Below are 27,713 nucleotides of genomic sequence, written 5' to 3' on the forward strand. Positions count from 1 at the left end.
GTGCCGTCGGGCTTCGGGACCATGACGATGGGGCTGGACCATGGACTCCGCGAGGGCTCAATTACCCCTAGCTTCAACATCTCCTGTACCTCTGTCTCGATTGCGTGTCGCAGAGCCTCCGGGACACGATAGGGCCGCTGCCGGACGATGACTCCTGGTGGTGTTTGGATTTCGTGCTGGATGACGGTCGTCCGCCCTGGCAGAGGGGAGAACACATCCGAGAACTGACCGACCAGGTGCTGCAGTTCCGTCTTCTGGGCTGCGGAGAGATGGGGATCCATGTCCACAACCACGGGAGAGGTGGCGGCGAGGGCCGAGAGCTGGGGCCCGGTCCCCACCCAGCGCTTCAACAGGTTAGAGTTTTGGGAGGGGGACTCACCTCCTCGAGGGCTGTCCGACGTCAGCAGCGCGGGGCCTCGTCGAGGGCGCCTTGCTGGACTCCGGCGTCGGCGGTTCCCGGCCGGGCTAGCAGGCTGTGTGCTGGAGGTGAGGAGCTGATCGAACCCCGGCCAATCCCTGCCGAGGAGAACGGGTACCGGTAGGTTCCTTAAGATTCCCACTTCGACGGGCCAGGAACCAGGTGTCGCGGTGTTGGTCACTCTCCGGGCCGGCACATGCCTGGTATCCCCGTGCACGCACGTTATCACCAGCCGGGCCCTGGAACCTGTTCGGGGTGGAAGGACAGTCGGTTGTATCAGGATTACCCCGCTGCCCGAGTCGAGGACGGCGACGAATGGCCGGCCGTTGATGCGCACCCTGGCCCGTGGTGCCTTCGGCGCTGGACCGTGGACTGAACAGCCTGCTAGCCATGTCCGTCCTGGGGAACGCGGCGGCTCGGTGGGCATTGGCTCGTCCTGGGGGCCGGGAACCGCAGGCCTGCTCACGGGTCGCTGGGTGCCCTCCGGCGAGCGTCGCTCCTGGACCACCCTTCGGGGAAAAGGCGGCGCTCGCTCCCCTATCTCCCGGTGTTGGGCGGCCTCCGCCAGCTCAATGGCCTCCACGAGCCCGTCGAGATCGGTGGGGTTCCTCATGCCAGCCGCCTGCCTCAACGCGCGGGGAAGGGCGCGGAGGAGTCGGTCTATCACCACACGCTCAGCTACCTGGTGTGCGGAGGGACCCCCGGTCAACAGCCAATGTTGGGCCAACCGGGATAGTTCGGCCGCCTGGGCGCGAGCGGGCTGTCGAGCTCGATATTCCCAGTCATGGAATTGCTGCGCCGCACAGATTGGGGAAAGGCCTACTCGGCCCAGGATCTCCTTTTTCACCTCTCCATAGTTCCGGCTTCTCTCGGCCGTCATGGTGAAATACGCCCGCTGCGCTTCCCCGGTCAGCAGCGGTGCGAGGAGGTGGGCCCACTCGTCCTCTGGCCACGCCTCCAGGACTGCAGTGGCCTCAAACATCCGAAGATACATCTCCACGTCGTCATGCGACGTCATTCGTGGCACCAGCTGGACGGCTTGGACACGGGGGTCAGGCAGCGGCGTGCGGTGGGCGGCGGCGCGGAGGGCGGCGAGCTCACGTTCGGCGTCTCCTTGACGTGAGGCCATGTGCTCCACTATTTGTTGCTGGCGGATGCTCACCTCGGTGAGGTGTTTGAGCAGTTCTTCCATGCCGGGGGAGGAGCGGCCGCCTGTGAAAACAGAGCAGATACAAATGACAGGGGAAAAAGAAAAAAAAAAAAAAAAACAAACGGGTGGCTTTAACGGTCTCCTCAGGGGTCGGTTGTCAAGCGGTACTGCCAAGCGTGCCCGCATTCTCCACCAGTGTGGCGGGGTGAGGAACTACACGACAACCGATGGACAAAGAAAGTCCCCGAAGGGTGGATTTATTAAGTAAAATAGTGCTCTTGGTGAAGGCGGTGTTCCCCGTGGCGCTTCAAGTCCCTCGTGCTCGCTGTGTCCTGAGTGGTGGATCCCGTGCTGTGCTCTCCTTGGTGGGGCTGACGGTCACACGCTGCTCTCTGCAACAGAGGAGGTAAGGGTTAGCGTCTTTGTTGGGAGACATTCCTCCCCACTCTGCCTTCCTCCTATGCCTAAGTAGGCGCCGCTTGATGAGCTGCAGGTGTGGCCGCTCAGCCCGTGATGAGCTCGTGCCGGTGATCCTCGTGTGTTGCCAGGGCAACGCTGACGAGCGCTCGGGACGCATGTCACAATATATATATATATATATATATATATATATATATATATATATATATATATATATATATATATATATATATATATATATATATATATATATAAAATAACATTAATAAAAAAAATAATAACAACATGCCACTCTGTCCCTTTTTGTACCAATTCATGGGGAACCCATCTTAACCAAAAGTCTATTAAAATATTTTTAACTCCACAAATCTAACAATATTAATGTTTTTGTGTGTGTGTAGTAATATATATATATATATATATATATATATATATATACACACACACACATCATATTTTTTTTTTTTTTTTTTATATTCACAATTCACAAAATATTCACAAATCTAAAAACATCAATCTGTCCACAAATTCCCTATTAGCAAACAGACAAAATCAGTATCAATCCTCAGATCAGACAGCTGAAATCCCTCGTCATTATTGGTGAAGATCTTAGTGAAGAATTGAAGTCATCAAGATCGGTCTAGTACATCAACAATGCATCCATAGAAGAGCGGATTCTGAGGATCACTGGTTACTATGGCTGTAAGTCCTGGAACGCATCTTTTAGAGGTAGTGCACTTGATTCATGCTTGTTTTGTAAGTTAAATGTACAAATAATTAAATTCATATTATATGAGTTAAGGGCATAGAGCTATAAGGGTGTCCATACAGCTGCCTTAAAGGGATTGTGTACCCAAAAATGGAAATTCTGCAATAAACACACACAAACACACACACACACATATATATATAGAAGGAATGTTTGTTAACCAGTTCAGGAAAATTCTGCTAAATATCTTATTTTGTGTTCCAGAAAAAAAGAAAGATACATATACAGGTTTGAAAGTGTAGTGAATGATGACAGAATTTTCATTTTTTTAGGTTATATACATGTATAGTATACTGTATAGAAATAAAATAGTATTAAATTAATTTCATGATATTGCATTATATAATTTTACATGCATTATGTAAGCATTTTGGTTGCACGTGCTTTGCATTGCTTGATGCTTGAAATATTCTGGTTGACTCCTTCCTAGAAAATTTTAAGGTCTCTCAAAGTTTACAGCATGGACTGTTTTTTTCCCCCCTTCTTTTCATCAAGCTTTTTTATATATGAGAACTGAAAATCTATAATTTATGATGTAAACACATCGATCAAAGACCAGCTTTACACCTTGCATCAAATTGAGCTCCTCTGCAACCCCACGCACAAACATTTCTTTGGCACTATAGAGTACTGTTGACACAGGCACAAGCAACGCAATCTATCACCCATTCGATAAACAGATTAATCAGATCATTTGTAATCAAAAAGCCCTTTCTGTTACTTTCTATATTTATAACCACTGTACACAGTAAAAAAAAAATAATAATGCAATGTTTATGATCCCTCTCATTTAAAATAAAAAAAAGATAAACATCTTGCATATTCTGCAAATATCCAAGCAAATTTGTCACCAGATGTATATATTGTTGTCTTTGAGCTAAGCACTGTAGCCTGAGTTATGACGTGCAGCTCTGTCAGTGACTCTATTTTGCTTGAGAAGGTAACTGAGTCAGAGCCCAGATTTGCTGAGTCATCAGGGGCAGACGAGGTCTTCTCTCAATTATCATTTTCAGTCATCCACTGACTGCATCATAGCATAAAATTTGTGTGCACTCTCATGCACAAATTAAACTTATGGAACTACTTGACCTGTTAGTCACATAAGGATAAAGTAAAAAAAAAAAACTCGGACACATTAACCATCCCAGACTGTGGTGTAACTATGATAATGAGACATTTGTTCTGTTGACTGACTGCTACTTGGGGACAATCTGTCTTTCTCCTTGTCCTTTTAGCACTGACAGTTCTGTCTTTCAGACCATTAAGTACACACTAAATATTCTCTTACAGACCATGAGGGCAAAACTATGTTATATAAAGGAGAAATGAGAATATTTGTAATACAAAACAGTGTTGCATCTTCAGTACCACGGACAGCAATTTAAATTCTGTACATTCTACATTCTTCATACACCTTGTGTATTGCTTCTTGCTATCGAATGTTCTTGTATGTTCTTGAATGTATCATGATTTATGATGTTGTATAACCATATGTCCTACTTCAAAAAAGCCTAAGGATGAGTCAGAAATATTTTCTGTGATAAATGACTTTACGACACACATGGAGTAAAAACAAATTTGACTCTTTTTCTTACTATTGCAATTTATGTTTTATCTCACAGTTGTAACTTTATTTTTCATAACTGAAACTCTTTTATAACTTTATATATCACAATATGACTTACAGTACTGTTTAAAGTTGGGGGTAAGTAAGATTTATTTTTGAGAGAAAGTAATATTTTTATTCTGCAAGGATGCATTAAATTGATCAGAAGTTACAATAAATATGTTTATAATGTTACAACGTGTTCAAATACATGCTGTGAACTTGGTATAAATAAAGTTTCCACATAAATATAAAACAGCAAAACATTGTTAATATTAAGAAATGTTTTAAGCACATTATTTCTGAAGGATCATTGGAAAATGGAGTAATAGCTGCAGAAATTTTTGCTCTGCCATCAAAATATTTAGAAATAGAAATCAGTTATTTAATAGTGTCTAATATTTCACAATATTACTATTTTTATTGTATTTTTTAATCAAATAAATTCAGCCTTAGAGAGCATAAGAGACTTATTTCAGAAACAATAACAAATTCTTACCTACCAAAAACATTCCAAAAGTGCTTGCTGTGAGTTATCCTACTAAATGTACAGTTCTGAAATGATATTCTATTATCTTATAAACTGCATTTCAGATTTGTCAGCGTCAGCTTTCTCCTAGAGTTCTGCATGAAAGTTTATTTTCTAAAAAAATCAGATAGTGATGTGCTTATGCTTTTGTATTATGCAGTTATATTGTCTGTATCAGCAGGGGAGGACCAGTCCAACGGCGAGAATGTGGAAGTGAAGGTACAGTAGATGGCCATTCTCTAACAGAAACAGTCAAATCAGATTGAGGGAACAGGCTCCAGAGGCTCCACTGCTGTTTGCATATGACACAGAGCACTGTGGGGTGTCGCTTTGGTGATCTGCATCTGCTTTTCTTGGTCAGGCTGCACTCAGTTAGCCAAAATAACCATCAGACACTTGAATGTCCCATTCACTCTCACTTGGTTCTCCACCTCCTGGAATTGTGCCATCTTCCCTCTTTACTACCTGGGTCACCTGTGCTTTAACAAACAAAGACAGACTCCCAGACAGTGCTTCAGGTGAGTTGGGTTGGGTTTCCTTTCATGCAAGGAGATTTGATTCTGTAACCTATTAAACCTAACTGCATTTCAAAATGAGAACTCTTTGCAAAAATGCTGCACTGTGAAATAGTTTGGTTTTATGCAGTCAACTTTTGTTGACTTTGCGATTTTGTTGGCCTTGGCTGCTTAGATAGAGGACTTGACACTAACCTCATTTTCTTAACAATGTCTTATGGCATTTTTGTCTTTTGTGAGTTCAGCACAAATTATTTTTTTTAGGTGTAATTCAACGAAACCAGGATTTCCCAAAATGGGATAGTAATATAAAATATTTTTATGGTGTTATACTGTTGTGTGCAATTGTGAATAAGTCTATATGGGATTTTTACTTTTTATCATAATGTACTGTATTGTTAAAAAAGTCAGACATGTTCCTGTATTCCATTTAATCACAGATTGTAGCAGCCATTTTAGCCATTGGGGGAATTGTTATGATGACATATGCCGATGGTTTCCACAGCTATACTCTGTGATGGGCATCTCCCTTGAGGTTGGTTCTGCATTAACAGCAGCTATATACAAAGTAAGACGGGATTGTAAAGCACAACAAGCACATGATTTGCTGCTATTTCAGAGATATTTCAAATGAACATTTAATTATTTTATCCTCTCTTCATCTGTAGAGACATCCATAAGTGTAAATGTGTTTCTTCAGGTTCTGTTGAAGCTAGTTCTGGGTAGTGCAAAGCTGGATGAAGCAGATGTGTATCTAACTTTTCTCGGTGGAGCTAATCTGGTCTTCATTAGTGCTGTACCTCTGATCCTGCTTATCACTGGGGACGAGGACTTTGTTTCACTAAGAGATTTGCCATGGCCAAGTATCTGGCATGTCCGCTCTTCTGCTTGGTAAGAGGATAGAAACCAATACAGGAACACATAATGTGCTCATAAACACAAATTGAATGTGTGCCATCAGAATGAAAGTTCAAGCAGTTGATACAATATCCACAAGTAATCCATACAACTTCAGTCCATCAATTAAAATCTCCTGAAATGGAAAACTGTGTTTTTAATAAACAAATCCATCATCAAGACATTTTAACTTTAAATATTTTTCTTTTGCTATTCTCTTAGTGTTCAACTTCCTCTTGAATTTTGGTATTCTGATAAATCTTCCTACTCTGATTTCTCTGGGCGTCTTCCTCAGTGTGCCTGTCAACGCTGGTGAGTCATAAAAGAGCCACTTGTTGTTTTTAAAGGTGTATGTTGTTGCAAATTGTGATTATATGAAATATTTGATTATTTCTTCTGTAATCCACAAAAGCTCTTTTCTATACATTGAACATAAATTTTGACCAAACTTCAAAAATGGCACAAAATAAATAACAGCACGCAATTTCCTTTTGTGTTTCACGGAAGATAGCAAGCCATACAGGTCTGGAACAACATGAGGATCAGTAAATGATTTTTGAGTAAATTACTTTTCTTTATTATTATTTTACTCCTTTACCCCATAATATACACTACTGTTCAAAATTCTGGCTCGGCACGATGTTTTTGAAAGTTGTCTCTTATGCTCACCAAAACTGCATTTATTAAAGACAGTAATATTGTGAAATATTAGTACAATTTAAGATAACCATTTTCTCTTTTAATAGATATTAAAATGTAATTTATTCCTGTGATCTCAAAGCCGAATCATTATAATATGCTGTTTGAATGCTCAAGAAACATTTCTTATTATTATCAGTGTTGAAAACAGTTATGCTGCTTTTTTGTTGAAAACAATAAGCCTATTTGTATTTATAATATTGTGCAACATTACAAATGCCATGTTGCCACTTTTGATCAATTTAATGCATCCCTGCTGAAAAAAAATTGTAATAATTGGAGGGTAAATATCAAAGATTAGTTTAAATGTTTTCCAAATTGCCCTGATTACATGAGATTCTTTTTTGTTTCAAGACTAAAATATTCAAATGTTTAACTGTAATACCTGTGTGACCATCAAAAATCTTCCACACTCCAGTCATCGATCGCTACTTGTGTGAGATCCAGCTCAACAGTGTACGCATCATTGCCGTGTCCATCGTTTGTTTGGGCTTCCTTTTGCTCTTACTACCTGAGGAATGGAACCAGTGCCTGCCACAGTTACGATCAATGCTGTACAACCGAGAAGAGCCACACGAGAGCGCCAGAGACAAACTCTCAGAGACGCTTCACATCAGGCTGAGAGAGGCCAAGAACTACATCTCCAAATCTACTCCCAGTCTCCACTGACTCTGCGTTTTATTCTTTCCATAAGCTCCCTATGGGTACCAAATGACTCTCTTCCACATTTATAATGTAGTTTAGATGTACTGCACATCAAACTCAATAGCAAAACTGCTTCGAGAAATAAAAGTTGCTAGAGATCCACAAAGGAGGGTGCTGTTAGAGAAGATATTGAACAATTCTATGCAAAGCTTTAGGATTCGATTTGTTCACCTGTTACAGTTATTGAGTTAATAACGAGCAAGTTTGTGTTTCATTTTTAAGAGCCACAGTGTGAGAGTTTAAGTCTCCAAGTCAGCTTTATTTATATAGCACTTTATACAGTGGAAAACAGGAAAATAATTTGTCGATAATGCAAGAGGACGATAACAAACAATCAAACAAAGCTCTAAGCGAAGATCAGATATGTCTTGTGTTGATTTGTATATTTCATTGTCGCTTCATGTGTTGAATGAGGTACCTTTGTATATTGCAAGTGTCTCCCCTGCTGACAAATTGTAAAAATATTTTAGCATAGCATAATACTACTGATATGAGCTGTAATCTCACACTGGTTCTGTATACTCTGCATATGTATTTGACAGCAGTATGGCCTCGTATAATCTGTAAGGAAGGCTATACAGATGGATTCTTCAGATTATTATCTTGCATTATAGTGGCAATACTTTAATCATATATTCCTGTGGAATTAAGGCTTATTGTAAACCTTTGTAAAGATTATTTTTATTACTTCTCAATAGCAATAATAAATAATGAATGTATTGTCCTATGCATATTGTAGCATTCCTTAAAAGACAAAGATAGATAGATAGATAGATAGATAGATAGATAGATAGATAGATAGATAGATAGAAAGATAGATATGAATATATGCACAAACACTCACATTTTAAAATTACTATTGAGGCCAATTAATTAAAATAAGTAAATATTTTAATCACCAAGGGCACACTGAACTGATCAAAAGTGACAGTAAAAATTTACACATTTACAAAATATCTATATTTCAAATAAATTGTTCTTTTGAACTTTCTCTGCAAAGAATCAAATAAATAAATGCATCACTGTTTCCACAAAAATGTTACGAAGCACAACTGTTTTTTTTTCCTTTTTAAAATGAATTCTCGCTTGCAACAAATCAGCATATTATAATGATTTTTTAAGGGTCACGTGACACCGCAGACTGAAGTAATGGCTGCTGAAAATTCAGGTTTGCACTCAAAGGAATAAATGCAATTTTACAATTTTTTATTATAATAATTTTCTATATTATTACTGTATTTTGAATCAAATAAATGCAGCCTTGGTAAGCATAAGAAACTTATTTCAAAACCATATGCATTTATGTGTTATAAAGAAAACATACACAATCGGTCATTTGCAATTTTAATAGAAATTTGCTACAGGTATTGTTTAAATATATAAAAACAAAATTTTCATAATTTTACACATTACTTTAGAGCAATACATTTCATATGTGCCTAATAAAAGCAGCTACTATTACTGTTTTAGGACAAATGATTATTTGAACTCTCCTGTTACATTAAGATTTTAAAAAACTATTGCAATACAAAGCAAGAAACAGTAAGCACAGAAAGGGGGCGGGTGAGTGAGGGGGGGGGGGGGTGCAATGAAAGACCTAACAAAAATGTTAAAATGTGCTTTGCTAAAAGCAATGTTAAAACAATGATATCCAGTGATTTTCATATTACCATAATGCAAAAAAGATTTGTATACATATAATGGGAAACTTCATTAAAGACTATGGGCACATGATGATATACTGAATGTCAGTGCACATTTGCTTTTAAAGTAACATCAACCCCTTTTACCAAGCACCCCAAAAGCTAAAACCTGTACTCATGACTTGATTTTTAAAGAAAACATTTGAGTGGTCACAAAAAGCACAAAGGAATGGGAATAGACTCCGAGTTCCCTTCAGTTGCAGTGGAATCTGTAACCCATCTCTCTCCAAAAACCTGCTAATCCTTCACATGAGGTAAGATTTCCAAATTCTTTGAAATGTACAACCTTTGAGATCAAGTCAAAATGTGATTTTGGATTTATCAGAATTTTGTTCTGAAGAAATAAACAATCAATACACAGATACACAGCATAATATCGCTGTCTAAATGACGGAAATGTCTTTCTGGGCTGTTCTTGTTGACCGACGGAAATAAATGTAGAACAGAAGAAGAAGTAGTAGTATTAGAAGTGAAAAGAGGAGCATGAATGTGATGTATCCCTCATGAGGCATCAGCGGCGTGTCTGGAGCTTCAGCAGGGATCATGTTGGTCAGGTTAAGCATGTAACCTAATGTCCAGCCTGCATCACTGTCTCCTATCTGCACATATATTTTTAGTGTGATTTAAGTGTCCAAATACATTTGATGAGAAATAATAACATTTTAATTTACACCATGCTCACCTTCTTAATGAATTGGATGTCTTTCCAGTTGTCAGAAGTGAAATTGTATCCGTCTTCCAGAAGAGTGAGAATGTAGGTTGCTGAGAAGCAATATTCTGAAAGGTACTTCTCTTTTATGTGGGGATGATTTTCTTTAATCTACAAAAGTAAAAAAGTATACATTTAGACATCATGCCCAAACAAAGATGCAACCGTTTTTAACCTCCTTCAAAAACTGTTAATAAAGCATTTCACCTTCTTCCATGGTGTAGAACAGTATGTTGCTAGCTTCTGCTTTGTAACCGCTAAATCATCACTTGTCAGATTCAAAAAGTCCATCACAAAAAAGAAAGCTGAAAAGGCCTAGAAAGTCAAATACCGTAATTATTATCACTAGTTATGACTTATAGCCAGTCATTCAAATTCTTGCAAACAAACAATCTTCATTGTTTCTCACCCCAAAGTCTCCATCGACAGAAGGCTGGAAAACACCATTGAAAGAGCATCTTGAGTAAGGACAATAGCTGGTATTAAAAACCTTTCTGATTGATTGCTGGCACTGAGACCAATTCCCAAGCCCCAGATGGAAGAAGTTTCTATTTGCCATTTTCACGTCTTCCGTACAGGGTGTATTGAAGAAACTTTGAACATTCCTGGTGAAGTTAAATCCAGGGTGAAAGCAAGGATCCCTTAACTCAGTGTGGTCTGTCTTAGGAAAGAAAAAGCATTTAAAATATAACATACCATTTAAAAAAAATAAAAAAACAAGTGTGCTCTATATCTTAAGATATGCATTAAACAAAAATACAATAGTTAAATTTAATCAGAGCTAAAGTGGAGAAGCTAAAATACAGTTAAATGTTTGCTATTACCTTTTTTATTGTAAAATTTAATGATTAAAAAATAATAATTATTTTAATATATTTGCAAAGTAAGCATCATAAAGTATGTGCAGTTAATGCATTAACTACCATACACACATGCCAAAAAAATATTTTTCTAAGTTGGAAATAAAAAGAAGAAAGATCAATACATTATACACTCAATATTAATTGTCTTTCTACTTCAAAATGTCACATTTAATTTAATAAATTCCTTGCTGATTCTTTGTAATTATTTGTCATATTTACTAGCATTGAAAACTGCTTCTAAAGAGCAAATATTGCTTCAGTGCAACACTTAATTTTATAGAATAAGTTAATAACTTAAATTGCATTGACAAGCATACCACTTTATCCTTAAGTGTCGACTCTAATTTCTTGGCCATAGAAAGCTTGAGAACTTGGTCCTTCCCATAACAGAGAAAGCTGTGGGTGTATAAGTGATAATCATTTCCGTACAGTCTGAAGTTAATAGAATTGTCATGTGATTCAATTTTTTGTTGAGGTACGAAGGTTATCTGGGTAGATGCTCCGCCCAGGTCCAGAGCTCCAAGGGTCCCTGTGGGCTGCATGATAAACACAGGAAGCTTTAACAATTGGCCTTTTCACATTGAAATAGTTTCAGTGTTCATTCTTATACTATATTTAACATTTACACTGTATATATTTAACATTGCAATTCTGTGGAGAAGGGCTTTAGGTTAAAAATTACAAATGTGAAACAATGCTAAACCCAGGTTTAAAAACCACCATACCTTTCTCAAATTCTCACTCAGGTAATTGACAGTAATCCATCCAAAAGCTCCTTCCTCTTGGCCCTTAATGATACGAGCTCCCTGATAGGAGAAGGGGTAACCCTTCAGTGAATATGCTACGGAGTCCAATACCTTTTCTGAGGCTCCTTTATTCTCCTTCCTTGAGAAAATAAATATTACTAGACTATATCACTCAACAATTAATAGATAAACGATATACCGTATTTTTCTGACTATAAGTCGCACCTGAGTATAAGTCGCATCAGTCCAAAAATACGTCATGATGAGGAAAAAAACATATATAAGTAGCACTGGACTATAAGTCGCATTTATTTAGAACCAAGAACCAAGAGAAAACATTACCGTCTCCAGCCGCGAGAGGGCGCTCTATGTTTTCAGTGTAGGCTACAGGAGCACTGAGCAGAATAGAGCGCCATCTCGTGGCTGTAGACGGTAATGTTTTCTCTTGGTTCATTTCTCTTAGTTCATTTATCTTGGTTCATGTCAAATTAATTTTGATAAATTAAAAAAAAAGTGCGACTTATGGTCCGGAAAATACGGGTACACTAAATTTTTCATGTTCATCAAGGCCACATTTATTTGATCAAGAAGACTACTAAATCCAGTAGTCTAAGTATAAAATTGATTTGGAAGTCTTTGGTAATCTTTCTAAGAGTTTTATTCAGAATTATTCTCAGCCACCCTATTTGATTCTTGAGGATTGAGAATATTTAGAAATGATTACTCGAGCAATCTCATGCCTGCTGTGGCTCCCAGGTACACAGGGGTTTCATGATGTCTGTGTGTAGGTATTATTTGCTTGGCTTCCTCCATGCACTCATGCAGAGATGCGCCTGCCCCGTTTGGATTATTGGAGTAACTGGAGATACCTTTCCCTACAGGGCAGAAATAAAACAGAAACAAGTTTCTCGAGACAGCCAGACATTGCCTACGGTAAATGCTTTTCTCAGTATGCAAATGTTGGAAATTATGCATTATGTTGACATGACGATGCCAGTTTTCTATGTTAGGTGGACATACCCATTCACATGCTGAAAAATAAGGAAAAAATGCTATCCAAAAACATAACCAGAAGTATTTCTCTACATGCAACTCTATGCAAATTAGGGATCACATACCTTTTACGTTGCAGGTGTGTTTCTGCCGTACCTTGCCTGTGTTGTTTTCCTTCTCTGCTGGCCATTCATAGATAAAAACAGAGGTGTGGGAGGAGCCTGCATCCAGAACTATTCCATACTGTCAAATGTACAGAGACAATTGCATCAGTGAAATCTGTACAAATCTAATCTCTTAACGCCGTAAATGGTTCACTTAAAGTGTTAGTCATACTTTGCATTTCTGCTTTAAAGGCTTGTTCTGGACAACAGAAATGGCCACCATGATGATGATCGCCACGCTGATAACAGCAGCCAGAAATATGACCACTGGCCTGTACCATGGGTTCTTGACCTTTACTTCTAAAAAGAGAAAATAAAGTGAGCAGATTGTCAATTTACTTATTTAACAGCTTCAGTGATTTTTATTCACAGTGTTAGCTGTAAATAATACATATGAATATGAATAATTAAAAAGAGCATATATGTAGTTATTATTCTCCATAACTGTATAGCATTTTCATTTTTTAACAAGAGTAGACAGTAACAATTTTGGATTCATTGCAAACTATAAACTGAATCCTTGTGTTTATGATCTATAATCCAGTCGAAATAATAATTGCCAAGCAATTTCTGTAAAAATGTTAAATGAATGGTTATTGGATTATTTCAGTATCATGTGTGTTACCATGATGGTGTTTAGTATTTGCCTGAATGACACTGTGTAAACTGTGGACCTTCTACTTCCCTCTTCAGCTAGTGGAAAAGCTGTTTGTGATGAGCTTTGATTCCTCATATGACTTTCTCTTCACCATTTTTGGTGGTTCTCGGTACAATTATAACGGTTCAAAACAAAAATACTTCAGTTAGTTCTGAAATTAGTACTTCAATATATTAACATTACATCAGTTATTGAAATATTTTGTATTTTTTTTATTTTACGAATTTATGTAAAACCTAAAATGTTGCTACCATATTTTTACAGTGAAGTTCTGACATCCACAGCTGCCGGTATTTTACCGTAAATGTCACCGTTTTTTTTTTTTTGTTAACATGAACCGCTAACACCTTCTGTCAGAAAAACAAACAGGGCTTGAGAGTATGAAGGCACTGTGTATTCTGCTGTGTACACAGCCCTCTGTGTATACAATTAAGACTCCGAGAGGCCCTTCGTATGTTTAGGTTTGAGGTAGATATTTTACAGATAAAGATAATATTCACATCAATGAATGACTCTGAATTAAAGAAAATATTTAGTTCTTATTTTCTGTGGTCATAGACCATAGACTGGGATAGGCTACAGCATTCTGATGACCCAATGTAGGAAACACTGCTTGGAGAATGGATGGATTGATAGATGGATAGTCAATATAATGTAAAAAGTATATCTCTTGGGAAAAGTGAACTTGCTTTCTGTAAGGAATATGAATTTTGCATTTAGAATGACTGATTAAATTATTTGAATATAAAACTTTTTTTTAATAATGACTAAATTATGTCTTATTATTGTATGTGTTGTGATACAATTTTTTTATTTTAATTTATCTAAATCATCTACTCAACATTTCACACCATAGGCTTAATTATCTTGAAGGGAAGACCAGAGAATGTTGCAGTAATGGGTGAGATGTAACACATTCAGTTTAACTAGTCAGCTACAGTGACTAGCACCTTCCTGAAGTCCACACACAGTATAAATTGTCCCTATGCAAGAATTATAAAGAGTTTTAAAGGATTAACAGAATTTTTTTTTTTTTTTTAAGGAATTCTGCTTTCATATTTTCTCAGTATTTAATTTGTAATTGTGTAATTGACAGAAATGGTATCATCTAAATGAAATTTCCATTTAGTGATTTAGCGGACACTTATCCAAAGTGACTTACAAATGAGGACCTACACCATTTAGTGGTGTGGTCCTGGGGCATGTTCAAGTTCAAAACGGTGTGCAACGTTTTGCTACGGTTTCCGGGTTGAACGTCATGTTTGCTGGAAACGTCAGAAGAGTGTGTTCAACACATCACCGTTTCTGTTTAAAAAACGTTGTGCAACGTTTTGTCGGGGCTGAATGCAGCCCTGGTCAAGACAATCTCCTGAACTTAGTCCCTTAGTGCTAATTGGGCATCGTTTAAATGCCACAACCTACCTGAGCATTGTTTCTGATCATGTCCATCCCTTTATGACCACTATGTACCCATCCTCTGATGGCTACTTCCAGCAGGATAATGCACCATGTCACAAAGCTCGAATCATTTCAAATTGGTTTCTTGAGTTCACTGTACTAAAGTGGCCCCCACAGTCACCAGATCTCAACCCATCTTTGGGATGTGGTGGAACGGGAGCTTCGTGCCCTTGATAAGCATCCCACAAATCTCCATCAACTGCAAGATGCTATCCTATCAATATGGGCCAACATTTCTCAAGAATGCTTTCAGCACCTTGTTGAATCAATGGCACGTAGAATTAAGGCAGTTCTGAAGGTGAAAGGGGGTCAAACACAGTATTAGTATGGTGTTCCTGATAATCCTTTAGGCGAGTGTATATTATACACACACATACAAGGAAAAACAAGTAGATCAAATAGAAAACTGTTTTTTATCAAAAAAAAAAAAAAAATAGGAAGAAGATAAATAAAAAGTAGAATTAAAATACAAAGTGCTAGAGGATCAAATAAAGAAATTAGCATGCTTTCTACAGCCTACATGCATATGCAAAATTTTCTCCAGCATATTTAGGCTGCTATTTTGACTAAAAAATAAATACATAAATAAATAAAATGTATAAAGAGAACTAAAGGTGGTTAGGGTGTGCTATGGTTATTTTGAACCAGAAAACTGATTACTACAACAAATATAAAATAATGTTCCGGTCAAGCACTGAGTGCTTGACTCTAATTTAGACAGACATCCACACAGCCTATTGTTAGTTTCTTAACTACCTTAATTTGTAGCAGACAAAGATGGAACTATTTTAGCGTTTGAGACATAAAAACAGTTCCCTAAAAGCTTACTTCAAGTTATTGCAAGCCTAAAAAAGAAGCCACTTCTCATAAGGTTCGCTGTTTTCAGCACATGTTCGCACGATTTCACGGAGTAAAGGGGAAACACAGTTACAGTAGATTCAGCAATGAAGCGTTTAAACCAGCGCGCTTTGTTGCGCTTGTTACCTACCCATAAGGACACGCGCCGACTTCTTTTACTGGTGTGAACGGACTCGGAGTGAAAACGACTGTCGCGGTTGATGCGGTTAGTCCCGGACAACGTTCCTGCACACTGAATTACAGCCAAGTTGTGCGAGTTAGCTTCTTTGTAGGCATTTATAAAAGTAAATATCAATCACATGTGTGCGCTGCTGCGGCTTTGCTTGGCACAAGTGTTTTCGTGTGATTCTCGGGGAAACACCCAATGTGCATGTGGAGCCAGACTTGCAGTGACGTCACAAGCAGGGGTGAGCGGAATCCCCTAGTGCTCCCGTTTAGGAACTGAACCACGAACGAGTGTGAGCTGCATACAGATCAGCCTCTGGAGCGGAAGCTTCTGTCTTTGGCATGCAGGTCAATGGCATTCAAGTGCTCTGGTATGAAGACTATAAAAGGCATCTTCATGCATGAACTAGCCTATTTAAAAATTGATTAAGCCTATAGAGGTTTATTTTTTCCAGAATTGCAGTTTTATTCAAATGTTTTGGTAAAGGTTAAGTAACTGTCTTTATAAGAGGACACATGAAAGAGTTCATGCAGGAGTTAAACACATACAATAGAAATGAAGTATAGAAACAACTCACTATGTAATGATGAAGCTTATTAGATATTTTTCCAGATTAAAAAAAAAAAAGCTCATCTGTTGTTCTCTTAAAACAATAAACAAAGCACTGACCTGGAATACAGTTCAATTAGTGTTTTTGGACTCCTTTATGGCAGTTTTACGTCATTTTAAAGCTTGACAGCCCCCATTCCACATTCCCTTTCGATGGAAAATTTTCATTTTTTTTTTTTATTTTTTATTTGTATTATTATTCCTTAGTGAGAACAGCAGTGCTTTTTATTATTATTTGCTGCACACTGTAAATGCTGTGCGTGAATGATAGAGTTAACCTTGTGCGTTCCATAGAAGAAAGACAGTCATACGGGTTTGGAAAACATGAGAATGATTAAATGAAGAGTAATAGATGAAGAATATTATTCCTTTGATGTATATGGAAGATGCTGTTATACAGGACAAATTGCACTGTTGTTCATTACTATATATTATACCCAAATATTTTATGAGATGACTTTTGGTGGAAAGTGGTTTTGGATTTCTTAAACCCAGAAGAGCATTTTCAAGCCATGGATTGTAAAATAAAGTATGTGGTGATCTTAAAGAGACTTGTTCTACAAAATAAATCATACACAGTCATACCTCAAACATGAATTTTGAAATATGCAAGCTACTAACAAATTGCTACAGTACAAAAGGACTACACCGCTGTTCCAATTCACTGAGAACATTTACTCACCCTCAGGCCATCCTAAATGTTGATGAATTAGTTTTTCTTCATTGAAAAAGATTTGGAGAAATTTGTACACCAATGGATCCTCTGCTGTTAATGGGTGCCGTCAGACGATCCATTGGTGAGCAAGTGATTTAATACTTAATTTATCCAAATCTGCTTAAATGAAGAAACAATCTCTACATCTACATCTCAGACGGCCTAAGAGTATATTTTATTTTATACTTCAGGCCTCTTGGGAATACATTGCTTGACAGTACAGACCATTAGCAAATCGTGAATAAAAACAGCAGGAACACTGTTAGGCTAACAAAATAACATTAAAACCCAAACAACCCAATCAATGCTCTTTTATGGGCAAATCTCATTGCATTCTTCCAAACACCCATCCCACATAAATGCATCACCCCTAAGCTTTTACTATAAAAGTAGAGATGGGCCAAAAACAATCTCTGGCATGAGTACCATGTTGCTTGCTTTACTTAACTAAACAGTTGCATTTCCTGTTAAGCAGAGGGAAACTTCTTGGTGAAATTACGGTCATTTCAAAGGATGTTTGTATAGCAACCTACATGTCTCAGCTGTGAATCTTTTATTCTCTGGAACACAAGAGAGACGTCAATGCACACTCATGCTCTCAAGTAAACAGACTTTCTTTCTACCTGGGGTGTTTCTTTAAATTCCTACGTAGATCAGCCATAATTGAGACACTGTCATCATCTACTAAATCCTTTGAAAGTATACAGCACAGCGTTTATTAGTCTCATCAGCATGAAGAGTCACTGTAATCCAAATCCATGACTAAACATGTTACATCAGGATTAATGTCGTTACCTGCACTAACACGCCTGAGTTGCCTGAATAAACTTGGATGAGATAATCCAGATCAATGTGACACTCTTGAGACATTGTAAATAATGGTAAATGTCACTTCACACCCTACACAGTGAGCTCTGACAGTGGTTCTTTCAATACGATCGTGAGAAAGCATGATATCAAGGGTGTCAGGTTGTAATGTCTTTGGGTTGTTTCGTGTCATCAGGAACCAAAGCGACAGTACCTTTTATTTTAAACAATGAAAGAATGAAATTCTATTCTTCATTCAACTTTGCTTTAGATTACAAGGAAAAGGTCTTTAAATTTCCTTCAGTTGTATCTGGTAGTAGATCTGTCGGTATAAAATTATTTCGTTATTATGAATTATCAGTTTATCTCATGAGCTAAGTGAAGTGAAGTGACATACAGCCAAGTATGGTGACCCATACTCAGAATTTGTGCTCTGGATTTAACCCATCTAAAGTGCACACACACAGCAGTGAACACACATAAACCATGAACACACACCCGGAGCAGTGGGCAGCCATTTATGCTGCGGCACCCAGGGAGCAGTTGGGGGTTCGATGCCTTGCTCAAGGGCACGTAAGTCATGGTCTGGCCGGCCCGAGACTCAAACCCACAACCCTAGGGTTAGGAGTCAAACTCTCTAACCACTAGGCCCACTGGTATAGCATTTAGTGTTTTTTTTATGTACACATTTTTTAATTTTTAACATTGAAATGTAAAATATAATGTGTCATTTAAAAAAAATGTAATTCCAGTAATATGTGAAAATTAAAATCGTGGGAAAGTGTGTTATCAAAGGTGTCAGGTTGTAATGTTTTTTGTGTTTTCATGGCTTGTCTTTAGAACAATGAAAGGATGAAATTCCATTCCTCCTTCAATTATGGATTAGATTACAAAAATTATTATAAATATCCATTTGACTCAAGGAGGTCTTTAGATAGTGTGTAAGATGGTTTTGTCCTGCAGTGTATTAGAGTTAAACCCTGCAGGAGTCCTCAAGAGAAAGAGAGGATTTAGTCAAAAAAATCCGGTAGTTTTGCAGGAAATCTATGTACTCCTAGGACCTCTACTTCTCATAAACACTGCCATGTATTGTGCACATTATTTCTATTTATTATTTTGACAGATATCAATGTGATAATATTCAAACGATGTGGATTTGAAACCAGATGGATCGTAAGATAATAAATATTTATTACTAAACCAGCATGTATTCAGTGAAATGATTGATCTCCATGAGTGTGTTATGCTGATTAATTTTAGCTCTAATATGCCAACCAACAGCCAGTCTAAGTTTTTGACGGACGTGTAACATGCATGAGGGGTGAAATGTTGTTTTTTTGGGGTATTATAAATATGATCGAGATGTTCATGCTTTTTTTGTTAAACACTGGAAACTGACTCTCATGCTGACAGGTGTGAATCCCACAAACAATACCATCAGTCAAAAGTGAGGACTGTGAATAACACGCCTGATCCAAAGAACACACTGATGAGATTTTGCATTATCTCATCATGACAAGTATTTTTGACCACACTGTAGGCTTTTAGCTAGCAGTCATTCAAGATTTGTGGTAACAAATGCTTTTCCATTGAGTGTTCATTTCCCATTCATCTGGGTGTGATGCTTTTTTTTAGAGAGGTAATAAAATAAGTTGTGCCTTTCTAGCCTCTTTGCTATATTATCTAATAGAGTAAAGTCCATTGGAAATCAATCAGACTGTTTTTTATTTTTTTATTGTTAATTTTTTTTATGTTAGAGCCAAGAAGCCTGTTTAGTTCAATGGGCTTATGTTACAGTACATATTACGTGGTTCATTCAGTCATGCAGACTGATAATGAGAAGAAATGAGCCAAGATGTGTTTGGTTTAGTGGTTTCGAAAATTTGCACTCAGATTTTCCATAAGAGAGAATAGCTTTTGTCACACCCTTGAAATGTGTGTCAGTGTGATCTTGTGGTCAACATCTTAAAGGGGTCATATGATGCTTTTTGAAAGATCATTCTTTTGTGTATTTGGTGTAACAGAATATGTTGACATGCATTAATGTTCCAAAAACACATGATTTTTTAAATACTGTACATTATTGTAGGTCCTCTATGCCCCGCCTCTCTCAAACTTGTCGTTTTCTAAAAAGTCCCTCCTTCTGACAAGCACAGTCTGCTCTGATTGGCCAACTGACCCAGTGCAATGTGATTGGTCGAACACCTCAAGCCCTCGTTGGAAATGTAATGCCCCTTTCCATAATCACAAGCATCATCTCTCAAAATAAATGCAAAAGCAGTTAATAATGTTCTTTGTTTAACCATCAATTCAAACCCGAAAGGGGAACAGAGTTGCGTGACAGACACAGTGATGAACCTCGTATGTGTTTGCAGTACACAAGCCACAAATGGTTTAGACAGCTTACTCCACTGTGTGACCAAGTCTCTCTCTCTCTCTCTCTCTCTCTCCCTCTCTCTCTCTCTCTCTCTCTCTCTCTGTTGCTGTTCTAAGTAACCTTAAAGATTCCTAAATCCATCTACTTTCGGAAGGCCAAATAAAGTGCTTTTGCCTAAATACACACAGGATCTCCCTGACATGGCTGCTTCAACACTTACTGCGGTTACTGATAACACGCCTTCTTTCTTTGTGTGAACATTTGGACAGCATTACGCAAATATTTCCACATAGTGATGTAGACATGTGGGGCGTGTTTGAATGAGCTGTTTTAGGGGGGCGTGGCAGAGTTTTAACTTTGATGAAGAATATCTCTTTGGATTTGAGACTTTAATCTTTACAACTTTACAGATCTTCTTCATGCACCAAGAGCTTGTAACCCTCCCAAGAGAAAGGAAAAATTGAAATTGGATCATATTACCCCTTTAAGATCTGTACTTTGATCTTCATAATAAACATAATATAATGATGTTTTTGTCATATTAACAGGAAAGACATAGTTATGACATCCATTATCTGTTTAAGAAGACACATTACTATAATATAACTACATTACTATACACACCCTCTGTTTCATCAGTGTATGAAATGAAGTGTCCATGTAAAGCGTGATGTATACATTTCAGCACTTCAGATATATTTCAGGATGATCTTCCCTAAAGGGTTTGTTTTACCAGAAAAGGATGTTTATTTCAACTGTTGTGGCTGTTTTCGAGGTTAGAGGAAGTGAGCTGCTGTGAGTTGTAAAAGGACTAACGTTAAATATAAAAAAGTGTGTGTGTGTGTGTGTGTGTGTGTGTGTGTGTGTGTGTGTGTGTATGTATATATGTATTTTTAAAAATATAATAAACCAAAAATATTCAGAAATATGTTTCTAAAATGTGCATAAATATCTATGAGTTTTATTTTCTTCCATTGTGTCATATATTTATAGTACATTTGTAAAATATATTTTCAATATAAGTACATCCATACAAAATGTTTATATACATTTAACAAAAATGTATTTTAAGATTGGAAATGGATTTTCCCACCCTTTGAAGTACATTTTGTAATATATTCTGGCTTTTTATGATTTAAATTAAATATATTTTAATACTGAAATATGTATTTCCTTAATCTGCACTGTTTACAATATATATTTATACACTTATACACTAAAGTCTGTAAAACACTTATACACTAAAGTCTGTAAAAATGAAAAAAGTCTGTTATAAAGTATTTGTTTTTTTTTTATATATATATATATATATATATATATATATATATATATATATATATATATATATATATATATATATATATATATATATATATATATATATATATATATATATATATATATATATATATATTTCTAAAATGTACATACATACATACATACATACATTCGTGTGTGTGTGTGTGTGTGTGTGTACAGTATATGGCAGGATAGTGGGTCACCAGAAGCAGGGATGAATACCTAGGATCTAAAAAACATGATAACAAATATATAAATACTGTAAAAAATGTAGAGATGTTCCGATACCCTTTTTCTCTTCCCGATACCGATTCCGATACCGATCGGCCGGTATCGGCCGATACCGAGTACTGATCCGATACCTGGGTGTATATCTGTATATACAGCTGTATATACTACTAGCCCTGTGTAAATTGCTAGAATTTTTTTATGGTGTGCTTCAGACAGATCCCTCAATAAAACATGAACAAATACATGGTGAACTACTGTATTTATTACAGTATTTTTATTATCTAACATGAATTTGACAGTATTATTTATTTTCTTATGCAAAAAAGAACTTCAAATGCAGCCAAAAATCTAACACCGCAAACTAAAAAAGGTATTTAAGTTTTACAATATAACTGTATAAAAAAACTGCAACAAATAAGTCTAGGAATATAAAAAAAGATCTATTAATCAGATAATCTCTAACAAGTAAAAAACAAGTAAAAAACAAGCAACCATCTAGGCATAATTATTATTATTATAGAGATGTATTATTATTACTGTAGGCTACAACAGTAGCTTTATATATTGTCAATTTACTCATGTAAACCAAACATTTATTTTAATGGGCTGCCATGAAGATCTTTGAGTGTCTGTGTTTATGATATGACAGTATTCTCAAATGAAACGGTAAATTCTCATGAAGTGACGGTTTATGCGTTCGTGTCCTCATGACACACAGCAGAGACTACAAAACAGCGAGCTCTCGCGCATCTGTGCCAGTCACCCACAGAGATGTAGATTTTGCGGGAGTAATATTTAAATAGTATTTTGCAGTTTAATATTCACAGACACTAGTATATATTCGGCTACTGTCTGGAGCCCTGCGTTTTGACTTACACGGAAGCGACTGAACGCAGTTGCCGGTACTGAATATACTCGAGAGTCTGTAACTACCGGTACTACAGAGACATACTGCTAACCACTGATCTATAATATAGTAGCGGCTTCACTGTCTTTTGGCAGTTTAGAATGTGATGAGTGATCCAGTCATATATAGATAAGGGCTGCTAACGCGTTTTCATTTCTTCTTCGCTGCTCTAAACAGGGGTTGCTTGTGGCAACACAGCACAACTTCCTGTGTTTTCAATGCATTTTGAGCAGCGAAGAAGAACCGTGCAGCGGTTAGGCAAAGCTTGCGGTCATAACTAGGTCTTTTTTAAGAAAATGGTATCGGATCGGTATATGGGTTCATGTACTCGCCGATGCCGATGCCAGAATTTGTTGTGGTATCGGAGATATTTCCGATACTAGTATCGGAATCGGAACAACTCTAAAAAAATGTAATGCTCATTTTTAAAGTCATTGCATTAACTAACATTAATTATGGGCACACTGTCCCTTTCATTTGTAATTTCTACTATTTATTAAATCAAAAAAGTTTAAAGGTTCATTTTGCCCAAATATTGTTGACGTAGCCCTATAAATAAAAGGGAATCACTTCATACAGGTTTCCAAAAGAGGCCCTGTGTGTCGGAGGAATGGGACTTCCTCTGCTGCACATGACTGGAATAATGAGGAACGTCTGGCCTTGTTGTGTCAACTACGAGAAGTTTAGTTTGCTCAAGGCACTAACTACAGGCATATGGAGATGGCACAGAGAGTTCAAGTTCCCTCATTTTGGAAAGTGAAAGAAGAAACAGTCGTTCTCTTAACGAAAACATTCTTAGCTCTGTGTAAGAATGCAAATCTCCATATGATATAATGTAGCTGCGACTAACTTAAATAGTTTTTGTTATGGTTACAATGGGGGATGTTTTGTTATTGGGACTCCTCAACTACCAGATGGCCCGTCCAATCTCAGGAAGAAATCCTCTGGTGTTGCGTAATGCTCTCTCTTCCTCTCTGACGATGCCTCAGCATTCTCAATTCTGCACAAACTCTCTCATGTTCCTGCTGCTAAAGTAGTTAGATGGACATCAGATGCTGATTACCGATGTATCAGACGACCACGCAGCCTGCAGCGGATTCCTGATCTACCTTTATTAACATTGCTTCTTATCATCTGTTTACACGACTAAGCCAAATGTACTGCAAGATGCACCAAACAATATGGATTATCCAGCCACTTTACCAGTTCCTGACTTAGGCTTCTATTTAACTTTTTGACATGTAGTCCATCAAGTTGATAAAACAACCGGCATGCTTCAAAGGATACTTTAAAGTCTTTCAGGCTTGACTGAGAGTGTACGATGTCCATCTGGAATTTCCATTGAGATCATGTCACTGATGAAAAATTCTAACTATTTGGTTTACAGCATCAATTATTCAATTAGCTCAGCCTACAACAGATCTCTAACTAGAAAACCTCTCAAAATGTGTGGTAAATAAAAAACCATAGGGTTCAGAACAAGAAACATCCACTAAATCAACTCATTTTATATATATATATACATATAATTTTCCTGCACCAAATAATGTGGTCCTGAAGTTCTGCATTGTTTTTTCTTCTTCCTTCCTGCACTCCTTTCCAAACTACATCCTGCCATGAACCCGATATGGTGAAATGTGGGTTAATGTGAGTGGTCAGACTCACCTCCCTGTTCATCCATGAATGCAGCGTTCTATAATCCTCTCTCTTTTCTCTCTCACCCTCTTTCCGACTCGTCCCAGCTCTCCGAGTGCTGTTTCGGGTGTTTGGCTCAGCTCTGTTGGAGGGTCTTTCCCATTCTTGAGGTTCTTTATAAGGCTAGAGGGCATGAGTGGGCGGGCCAGTCACCAAGTTTTCTCCCTCCCTCTCTCTACCACCAAGCATGTAAAGGATCTGCCCGTTACCTCTCTCTTCTCAGCTGTGCGTGTGTGAGTGTGAGTGTGAAGAGAGAGACAAAGACGCTGACAAAGAGTGTGTCTCTGTGTGTGTATGAGCGAGAGAGCGAAAGAGAGAGAGAGAGAGAGAGAGAGAGAGAGAGAGAGAGAGAGAGCTTACCTTACAGTATCATTATCCACACTCTCCCTCGCTAACCATTTTCGTACCACTTTTGCCAGAGCTCTGACCAGAAACAAAGGCATTTTTGTTTCTCTCTGGGTTACAACTAGCTCTGTCACATCTCTGGGTTGTCATTAAAAAAACATCAACACAACAAAAGTCACATTCTGTTCTCTTCTTTTGTGTTTTTTTTTCAGTTGGTGTTTGTGTGGGTCTCTTATGCAGGTGTTGCCCTGGAGACAGGGAAAATTATTATATCATTGACAATCGAACGTTAGAGAGATATGGGACTTATTTAGGCTTATCTTGGGTATGTACTGTACATGTTTGGGTTAGTTCACTCGAATGAAAAATTCATGATATGGAAAAGAGCAGTTTAGACATTCTGTTAAATATCTCCTTTTGTGTTAGAGTGAGTAAATGATTTATATATAATATGAAAATAAAAAAGTATATATATAATACATTTTGATACATAATAAGAATGTATCTTTAATAATAAAGCAATAATGTATAATATAAATATATAATATCAAATTATATATTTATCAAATTTAGTATGTAATGTATATTATAAATACAATATAATAATATGAATATAATGCTGTGTACACACATCTGCTGATGCATCTAGACACATCATTAGTGAAGTTTATGTGCTGATTTGGACTAAATAACATGCCAGCCTACAGTTTTAAAAAATACAAAAACAAAAACTTTTGTGCAGCATTTTCACTTCCATTTCACATTTTCAGAGGAACCAAATTACAAAACACTTCTAGTAGCTACAGTATGGGCAAGAGAACAGTTATGTTGCAATTTACTAATGTTTTCATTTTGAATGCTAGGAAACACTGTCCTCTAGGCGTTTTTTGAAAGAGACTTGCACAGCTTCTCTGAGATCAGCTGTTGCTAATCAAAGGGATAATTCACCCAAAATGAAAATTCCGTCATTCTCATGTTGTGTCTCAGTCACCGTGCACTTCCACTGAGGTTTTTCCATAGTAAATGGTGACTGACGCTGAAAAATAAAGAATGCCATATGGGTTTGAAACTACATGAAGTTGAGTTAACCCATTTTAGGTGAACTGTTCCTTTAAATTGGCTGATATTCTGAGTGCTTATCTTTGTCGGATACAGTGAGTAATGCTTTATACAAAAGATTAAACACAAGATCAAAGGCACACTTAGTTATAATATGCGGTTTTTGGCTTTCATTAAAAGTTAGTGAAAGATACTTCAAATGTGTTTAGCAATAAATAAAGTGTAGACAATTACACAACAGTGGAAATGCATTGGAACTAGGTCAGTTAGAGTGGAAACAAGTTGCCCTTTTAAATTTAGAACACACAAGGGACCTCTGTGATACCAAATGCATAATACATAACTTTTTTGAAAGTTAGATCTCTGTATAACTTTCCTAAAAGGAAAATGCATTGTCTGCATTACTTCCTGGGGCCCCCGAAACAGACTTAAACTGCATACTCTTTCAGTTAATCCTCCAGAAAGCTGTTTCCTGGTGAGTGTTTATATCCCCTGTATTTGGATGGTTACAACATAATCAAGCATCTCATCTTGTTTCCAAGAGATTTTTTTTTCTTCTTCTCCGGTAATGGAACAATGTAATTGGAATGGAATATCTGATTGGAGAAGAAATAACAGATCTGTTCATAGGAAACCTTTGTAAGCAAGAGCCTATTAATTACTTTATGTCCTCAGGATACTGAGACTGAACTATTCATTGTTACTAAAGTGGACCACACAAATTTCTGGCTTATTTTGTATGTTACCTTACCATTGAAAAAACAAACCCTTTGGTGAAACAGTGATTGTCTCGCCCGACAGCCTATTATTATGGGCTCCTAAAGTATCTAAAGGAGTTTCTCATGTGAAGTCATTGATTATTTCCAAGATACCATATAAATGACTGTACAAGTGTTATCTAAGTGAGGTTAAAAGTGTAGCTGACCATTTCTGCAAAGATCTCTGTATATCAGTTCATGCCACGGATTGAAGTGCAACTGACAAAGTATTATTAAATGAACCCCAGCAATACTGATGGCACTAACTGATCTTGATAAGGTACACTTTAAACTTCGTAAACTTTACAGATGGTGATTCAGAGCCAGCAGTCTCACTATAATGGCTTTCTGGCAATGATGCCAACCATCTGCTTCCCTCTTGGAAAAACGTTTCCCTCCAAAAATGTTTCATGCTGCACATTAAAAAGGGTGTTAGTGGTACACAACTTAAAAGTGGGGGTAGGGAGGATAAAAATATGCAGATGGTAACACTTGTTTTAAGTAAAAATTCTCAACCCAGAATTGTTTTAAAGAACAATTCTTGTTAGCTTATAAGAATACTTATAAAATAATATATTAATGCCTTATATTGCATGACTTTTAAATCTGTTAAGTTAACACTAACCTATACCAAAACTTAACAACTACCTTACTAACTATTAATAAGCAGCAAAGTAGGAGCTTGTTCAGTGAAAACTCTTAGTTAAAAATTAATCTGTGTTCCCTATTCTAAAGTGTTACCATTGTTTTCTTGTGCTCTCTTTGATCTTGTGAAATAATTGAATTAATCAGCACATATGAAGTGTAATTTAAAAACACATTCAGCACAGTTGTCATTTTAATTTGATTTCTAAAGGTAAAAGAGTAGGCCTAATGCAGTGTATC

At 37.4% G+C, this 27,713-nt stretch overlaps 1 protein-coding gene and 1 pseudogene across 3 annotated transcripts; one reads left to right on the forward strand and one right to left on the reverse strand.

Moving 5' to 3' along the window:
- The first annotated feature begins 4,433 nt into the window (after positions 1–4,433).
- LOC128025653 (putative thiamine transporter SLC35F3) lies at positions 4,434–7,672 on the forward strand (annotated as a pseudogene).
- A 1,364-nt stretch (positions 7,673–9,036) lies between these two features.
- On the reverse strand, positions 9,037–24,938 carry LOC128025370 (ectonucleoside triphosphate diphosphohydrolase 1-like). Of its 3 annotated transcripts, none has more exons than XM_052611657.1 (10): positions 24,637–24,938; positions 13,059–13,186; positions 12,848–12,965; positions 12,454–12,604; positions 11,709–11,868; positions 11,301–11,519; positions 10,530–10,781; positions 10,328–10,435; positions 10,094–10,231; positions 9,037–10,010 (listed from the first exon to the last, which is right to left on the reverse strand). In XM_052611657.1, exons 1-10 carry the CDS (start codon positions 24,650–24,652, stop codon positions 9,795–9,797), a joined length of 1,506 nt encoding a protein of 501 aa, XP_052467617.1. In that variant the 5' UTR covers positions 24,653–24,938; the 3' UTR covers positions 9,037–9,794. The 3 variants fall into 3 exon arrangements, with proteins under 3 accessions (XP_052467617.1, XP_052467618.1, XP_052467620.1); XM_052611658.1 differs by lacking the exon at positions 24,637–24,938 and adding an exon at positions 15,991–16,355; XM_052611660.1 differs by lacking the exon at positions 24,637–24,938 and adding an exon at positions 15,831–15,976.
- Positions 24,939–27,713: the final 2,775 nt, after the last annotated feature.

Source organism: Carassius gibelio, chromosome A12 (genome assembly GCF_023724105.1).
Source record: "Carassius gibelio isolate Cgi1373 ecotype wild population from Czech Republic chromosome A12, carGib1.2-hapl.c, whole genome shotgun sequence".
NCBI classification, from domain to species: Eukaryota; Metazoa; Chordata; class Actinopteri; order Cypriniformes; family Cyprinidae; genus Carassius; species Carassius gibelio.

Excerpts from the sequence above, each read along its gene's own strand:
- LOC128025370 (XM_052611657.1), bottom strand. Across the intron at positions 11,869-12,453 it reads GCAGGCATGAGATTGCTCGA|GAAGGAGAATAAAGGAGCCT; the intron begins GTAATCATTTCT and ends TATTTTCTCAAG. Across the intron at positions 10,011-10,093 it reads ACATCCAATTCATTAAGAAG|ATAGGAGACAGTGATGCAGG; the intron begins GTGAGCATGGTG and ends ATATATGTGCAG.